At 39.3% G+C, this 7,500-nt stretch overlaps 1 protein-coding gene across 2 annotated transcripts in view; it reads right to left on the reverse strand.

Annotated features, from left to right (window-relative positions):
- The window catches only part of LOC138002455 (oxysterol-binding protein-related protein 11-like), a 42,330-nt gene that overhangs the window by 25,641 nt on the left and 9,189 nt on the right, over positions 1–7,500 (reverse strand). For both annotated transcript variants that reach the window (XM_068848494.1, XM_068848500.1), the window contains exons 4-9: positions 7,429–7,476; positions 7,232–7,313; positions 6,705–6,784; positions 5,362–5,640; positions 4,870–4,911; positions 1,690–1,719 (exon numbers count right to left, since the gene is read on the reverse strand). In XM_068848494.1, coding sequence (XP_068704595.1) covers positions 1,690–1,719; positions 4,870–4,911; positions 5,362–5,640; positions 6,705–6,784; positions 7,232–7,313; positions 7,429–7,476 — 561 coding nt within the window. The remainder of the gene's footprint in view (positions 1–1,689; positions 1,720–4,869; positions 4,912–5,361; positions 5,641–6,704; positions 6,785–7,231; positions 7,314–7,428; positions 7,477–7,500) is intronic.

The raw sequence follows: 7,500 nt of genomic DNA on the forward strand, positions 1-7,500 counted from the left end.
ATAATTCACAAACAAACATCATAATAATAATAATAATGATGATGATGATGATGATGATAATTTTTAAACCCAGTAATTTTATTCAAAATGTCATCGCTAAAAAGAATTACGTTTACAATTGTTAAGAATCGAAAAACTAGACAGAAAGTTACTTTGTTTTGTTTCACTACGGCTGGGGGACTAAGTATTACTACTATAGATGTAATAAAAATTTACACCAAAAAAATATAATACACAAATATAGAAGAAAATTAAAAATTTACTTATGAAAACATGGTAATGTATAGCTTGAAAATTCGGTCAGTTCTCTGTATAAAAATGAAATAAAAAGTTCTTCAGCAAATGGCTCCTTCACTAGTTTCGATATCTAGGTCAATATTAAAAATGCCACATGCAGCTCTTCTAGATCGCAACATTCTCGTGCCTCTCAAGCATAGTATTGCAGATCTCAGCAATATGATAATAATAATGAGCTTTACTTAGAGCGGTTTTCAATTGAGTGTCGAAAGTAATTAGCGAATTGCTTTGGTTTGTGATTACTTTACTCACTGATTGGTTCAAAGTTCTCGTGCCACTTTTTCAACCAATGAGAAGTGAAACCAAAAACAATCGTGGCTCGCGCGTGCACATTTTCCCGCGCTTTGTGTCGGCTACGTGTAATTACTTTGAGTTTTGATTGGTTTACTGGATTGTCTCGGCCCTTCTTGATTGGCCAAAGTAATTACTTTGGTTTTGGTTTTACGACACTCGATTGAAACTCGCTCCAACGGTATCATTTAGCACTGACGCACTAATCGGGGACACTGAACAGAAATCAAATCAATCCATATCAAATCGTAGGTGAGTTATTATTTTATTTCAATAAGCCATTTTCGGATTGTCACGGTTAGACTGGATCTAACATGAAATGGAGGCTAATGCGGGGAAAATGATTTGCATGTGAAAGATTCCAGCGCAGTAGCCTCCATTTCATGCTCGATCCAATCCAACCGTTAAAATACGAAACTGGTCTATCAGGAGAGGGGAAAACCAGCATCCCTTGAGAAAAACCTCTCGGAGCACAGTAAAGAACCGACAAACTCACCCACATGTGATGCTAACTAAGTCTGAGAATTAAACCCGAGCCACATTTGTGGGAGGCCGGAGGGTGCTCTCACCAATGCGCCCAAAATACACCACATACTGTTAACATACTGAGCCGCCTCAGGCATTGAATAATGAGACGTTCAAAGAAAATTGTCGCAAGAGCAAGTTCATATCTAAGCCTATCACTGGTTGTCGCAAAAAAAAAAAAGGCCGAAGTGCATTTTTGAAGGAAGATGTGTAGTTAGAATTAATTATATCAAGGCCAACTTGAAGACAATTGTACCATTTGTAGGATCTTGATCACAAGCACAAAAAGTGAGAAATGGGTTCATCAACTAAGTTGATAAACGGCAAATTGACCACCGTAATGAAATTCGAAAGACGGCGTTTCGAGCGTTCGCCCATCGTTAGAGATTCTTCTGCAATTCGCTCTGACGAAGGGTTAACGGTCGAAAAGTCAGCTTCCGAATCAATTTACGATATCAATTCAGTTGATGAACCCATTTCTGTGTTTCATGACTTCACAAACGACGCAGCACAACAGTTTCTTTAGAAACTAGACCCCTTTGCAGAAAAAAAATGAGACTGATTGCGAATTCCCACCTGTGCAGTTGCCTTCAGAATAAGAACATCCTGCGAAAAGACATTAAAAGGAGAAAGTTGAGGTTCACATAGGTTGACACGCAATTAGACATAATCTGCCTCTACTCTTGTTTGGGGAATAAAGAATGTAGTAAGATTGTTGTGGGTCGAAATTTATCCACCATTTACGGTGACTTAAGCCCTGGCCAAACCATCGAACAACGTTGGATTGGATGCTTCAACTTCGCTCGATCCAGCATTGTTCGACCGTTTGGCCAACCATGTTGGAAGATATTCGTCCAAGATTTTTTGTTCGATCAAGCGTTGGATAGAGTTTGCTTTTGATCAAACATTACGCCCAGCAATTCTGCTCGACACAACAATGTTGCATTGTTTTGCCGCCCTTCCAACAAAGTTGTGTCCTGAATCGAGCCAATCACGAATCGCTATCTTATTATCAAGCCCAGGCTTCTAGCATCATTTGCAACTCATGGCCGACAAGGACCAAGGGAACGTCGTGGTTTTTGATGAACAGCCAGAAACCTTGATCAGCGAGTATATCAAGCAAGGTCATGTCTGTGGGACACTTTTAGCCCCCTTAATCACTATCGCTCTGTTTGGAGATGTCTGCTTCAATAGCCTTTAAAATTTCTCTTGATCCGAGCCCACTCTCACTCATCTCCCAAATGCGGATGTATCTTGCATTGAACATACCCTTTTCTACACGTTCTCTTAACCATTCTTTGGTTTATCCCTCGTTTAAATCCGTCATTGCCGCCCTCAAACAGCTCCAGTTGCATAAACGCTAAGAGCGGTTTTCGTTTCAGTGTTAGCGCGATAATTTCAAATTTAGCGCCGACTTGAACTTGAATTCGTCAAGCAATGTTGGATAGCGTTTTGCCACTACCTCAACTTTTACATTCAACAATGTTGCATGTGGGATGCAACTTTGTTCGATAGTTTGGCCACGGCTTTAGCCTAGAGAAAATTAATGAACACTGATATACATTACGACGAACCACTGAACAATTCTGCTGTTCTTTTTTCTCCAAAACAGTAACAAAGTGAGCTGAGCAAACGACGACTGTTACGGTAACGAAAACATTGGATAAAAGAGGAAAAGTAATCGTGCAGCATGTGCAAAACGCATTTTCGCACATATTTTTGCGGGACTCGCTGCGTAAGAACAACTGCGTGAAATCAGCAAATTTGAGGTTTTGACGATAACATGAGCACAAAAATGTGAATCGTTCATTCTCTTTTTTTACTCTGAAACTGCTCGTACCAATTTTATAATGGGATACTTCGCCCATTTTGTACGATGTGAACGCGATAAAATAACCGCGGAAGACTGACGATAGTGCAAAGTCATATTTTTGAGGTAACGCTTTCGACGACGTCGCCGTCGTAGAGCTAAAGTCCCTTATATTAGGCGTTTTACGCGTTTAAGACACTAACATTAATTTACCGCCCGAATGTTTTTCATTAAACGAGCAAAGTGCGATTTTCTGTTCAAAATATCCACTGATTGCACAGCTGTTTATCCCAGCGTCAGCTGTATAACTTATACAGCCGAAGCTGCCAAAACCTCAATTCATTCATACAGTAAATACTGCAAGACAGTATTGATCACTAAACGGCTTCTTTGAGTTTAGCAAGGACGACAGCATGTCAGATCATCCCAAAATGTAAATGCGCGTTGTTGTAATAAGTCCGCAAGTATTCAAGCCTTTTTAATATGGCAGAAAAATTACCCGTTACCCAGAAGTAAAAGTGGTGTGAATGGCACTAAAGTTGGTGTCAAGAGGAAAATAATTAATCCTAATCCTGCTCACAATACTTCTCGAATATTATTGGGAAATGCTGCATAACTTTTATTATTTTTTTCCGAGAGGGCACGGTTCGAATCCTGCAGTCTGATTGGTTCTTCGCGCAGTCCGGATTTTCCTATCTCTGCATGCCCACGGGCACGATAACGCTCGGAGAGTTTTTGTCCTTCACCTTAAATTTTCATTTTTTGACACCCAATCCGTTTACATACAGAAGTTACTTTTTATTAGACAAGAGATTTGAAAATATAATTCAACTAAAAATATTTCTCTTTGAAACGTTCAGTTTGTAAGTCGCTTTAATACTACATTCGCTATCAAGCGCGATGCGAGTCAACAATTTAAAAGTGATTTCAGAGAGGAAGGGAAAGAGAGGAAAAAATTAAGTAAGTTTAGTTATTTACCAGCTAAGGGTCGGTCCGTATAGCGAAAAACGGTGACCTCGGTCTTGAAAGAGCATTTTATTCAAAATCTCGGTCACAGTTTTTCGCTACACGGGCCTCCCAGCTGGCAAATAAAATATCTATATCTAAACTGGAAGTTGCCTACCAGGGCCCAGTTTTTCAAAAGGTGGATAGCGCTATCCACCAGGATAAATCACTATCCACTGGATACCGCAATTGGTTTTGGTAGTGTTTATCTACCGGATAGTGATTTATCGGACGGATAGCGCTATCCATCGTTTGAACAACTGGCGACAGCAGTTTGTGGTACCAGTCAATGAAAATTAACGCTCCTTTGGTTTTAAGGTATCATCGAGACACGTTGTGAAAACGCTGCCCTATCATGTAATTTAACTTGTCTCGCAACGTTCAACTATTGGCGCAACGAAATTGGCAAACAACCTGCTGACGAAATTTGCCCAGTGCTACACCGAGTTTAGCTCCTTCTATGCATCCAGTCTTTCATTGAGTATGCGGAAATGCAGACAATGGCAAAAATGGCAGATTTGTCGAAATTTCGCCAAGAGGGCGACGTGTCGTGGATTTGGAAGAAATTCGCCAAATCCAAATCTTCCATTTCCAAATCTTCCATCTTCCATTTCACTATTATCTGCATTTCTGGACACACGAGGTAAAAAAAAAGGAAAAAGATAAAAGTCCTTATTTTCACGAGGGTAGCACGTGATAGTCAACTAGAGTTACTGATAACTTGTGGCCCTCGGTGCTCACCTCTTACACCCCTTTCTCCATCAATGCTCCGTTTTACGGATATTCAAAGCTACAGCTACACGAAACAGAGGAAAGTCGACACAGACGGGGATCGAACTGGCGACCCTCTAGCTCAAAAGGCCACGCACTAACCGACTGAACAACGCCTGCCTCTATAAGACGAGAATGTAACTTTGAACTGTAAATATTTGCAAACTTACATATTCTAGTGGTAAGAGCGATTCCTCTCCAGTTGGGTCTAACTGCAACAGAAAGTGTAGAAAAACTGTTATATTTCCAGCAGCCCAAAACTAACAAGCAAAAACTTACAAGGTTACTAAATAGTACCGGTATTTAAAAGAGAACTTGAAGATGAATGAGTGTCGAAAACGTTTGGTTTTCATAATTCTTTAACTTTTAGGTGAAAACAAGTTTAGGGAGAGTTCGATTCCTGGCGGAATAGAATACATGGAAAAGAAGTTATAAATCCTTCGTTTTTACAGAGATTCACATTCAAATTTGCAAACACCTGTTAAATGCTATTTTTAAAACATTTCTTTATTATCCTTGTTGCTTCTAAACGCCAGACATACCGTTTTAAATCATCACTCCATGTATTCTCAATCCGGAATAGGATCAATAGAACGCACCCTTAGTCTTCCTAAGGTTTCCATGCTCTCACACAGTAATTATAATAATTGCAATGATTTTACCTCTAGCTGATCTATAAATGTCATTTGCTGATCCTCTACTCTGTACAGGTCCTCCCTCACTTGCGCCAGCCCTGAAAGGATACTCTCAGGTATATGTGCGACTTTACGGACAGGTCTAGGCGAGTCGGATTTGACATTGTCAGCTGTTGCTATGGAGGACGGACCAGTTGACATGGCTGCTGTTGGCGGCTGTTTCACAGGTGGTTTAATAGGTGGTTTAATAGGTGGTTGAAGAGCAGATGCTGGAAGACTAGCCGTCCTGTAGATTGGAGGGGCGGCCTGATAGGAGAGGGAGTTAAGTTACAGCAGAAACCCATAAGGGTTGAAATGTGTAACGCGCGTTCACAGCTTCCGAATGTTCAGTGCGAACTGATTGGAAGAATCTTTCAGTGCTAAGTACCATAATTGGAAACTCCTCGCTCTTGTTGTTCCAAATATGGTACTTAGCATTGAATATTCAGAAGCTTGTTTCCCAGCACACAAGGGGCCGTTACACGTTTCAACCCATACGGGTTTCTGGTTACAGTTATGGCAGCTGAAGTGCTCAAATACAAGACAAACACATATCACTGCCTGAAAGCAGATCATAATTTCTTCTTTTCTACTGCAAGAAAAAATCAAGCTATTTAACGTTGTGAATGAAAGCATTTGTGGTTGGATTTTCTTTTTCACGATCCAAGATCGATCGATCTTCAGGTGATCTTACCTCGATTGAAACTGAAAGGAACTGTTGTTTGCGACCTTACCGGTATAATTATTGGTTAGAAGTTAAAAACTACCTTTCCTGTGTGATTATTAATGTTTTTAGGTTAGGGGGCTAATCGTCCAGAAAGTGGGGGCGAAGTGTCTGACATTCGTACTGCACACTTAATCAGTTATGTCTGGATATGGGTTGTCTGCTGATAGCATGACCATATTTGCGAGTTTAGAAACCACGTTGGCTACGGTGACGAAAACGTCACTTTAAAATATGAGTTGAGCTATTCTAAGATTATTCCATCTTGTTTATACTATACAATATGGGCGAAGTGTCCTAAAACTGGAATGGTACGGACGGATTTGAGGGAAAAACTTTGGTGTTTTTTTTTTTTTTCCGAGTACTGGATAATGTACATAATTGGTTTTTTAACAGTCCGGCTTTGTTCAATTTATCAGGTCCACTAACAAGCTCCGGGTACATGTAAGTTGGAATACCAAGAAGTTGGAGAGTCAAAAGTTTGGTCAAATAAAGGATCAGACAACAGCTGCTAAGTTCTGAACCAATCATCTGAGAGCATTTTGTTATTGAAAAGATAGCATCCTTATAATATTATTATTAATACTAATTTTGTGAGATTAAATACCTGCTCAATGCTTGAGGCATGAAACTCTGCCACGCTGCGAAGCTTATTTAACCAGTCCTGTCTTTCCTTAGTATTATTGGCTAAAATAAAACAAGTGACACATTATAGCTAATTAAGAGGCACTTCAAAATGGTTATGACCAATAGCATCATGTCTATTTTTCTGCAATATCCCAGTAAAAAGAAAGAGATATTTGGAGATACATGTATCTTGTTCTGCTCAAACAACTAAAGAGACAAGTGTCAAATGTTAGCCACAAAATAGCTCACAATAAAATCACAATACATTTCATATTATGTGTCAAACAATGCTCTTTTATTAAGAAGAGACCTAAACCAAACACTCACTCTTTACATAAATCATTATTTCTGTTCAATTTCCTTCCCAAGCTTCAACGAACAATGTTAATATTAACACTTCAATTTCTTTCTATATTTATAATTATTATATGCTACTTCTATTAACTTCTCCAAATTTGATGTAAATGACAAAACCTTTTTAAAAGTTAATTTTCCTGACACTTTTACCTCTAAGTTTAAAAATATCCCCATTGGCTGCACTGACAGTGAAGGTAAAAGAGTCTTCATCACTCGGAGATATCATACTTCCCTGGAAAAAAGAGAAAGTTTGTGATCTTACTTGTGTGTTCACACTCCATTAATCGCTTTTGTAGAGGCAGCATTCTGATAAAAAAAAAACGAAACATAAAAGAGATAAAACTCACTCCAAGGTAAACAGATCCTCTTGGACCCAGCTTCTTCTTCTCTTTGTCCTGAAGATAACAATATGCAACATA

The sequence above is a fragment of the Montipora foliosa genome, chromosome 1 (genome assembly GCF_036669935.1).
Source record: "Montipora foliosa isolate CH-2021 chromosome 1, ASM3666993v2, whole genome shotgun sequence".
NCBI classification, from domain to species: Eukaryota; Metazoa; Cnidaria; class Anthozoa; order Scleractinia; family Acroporidae; genus Montipora; species Montipora foliosa.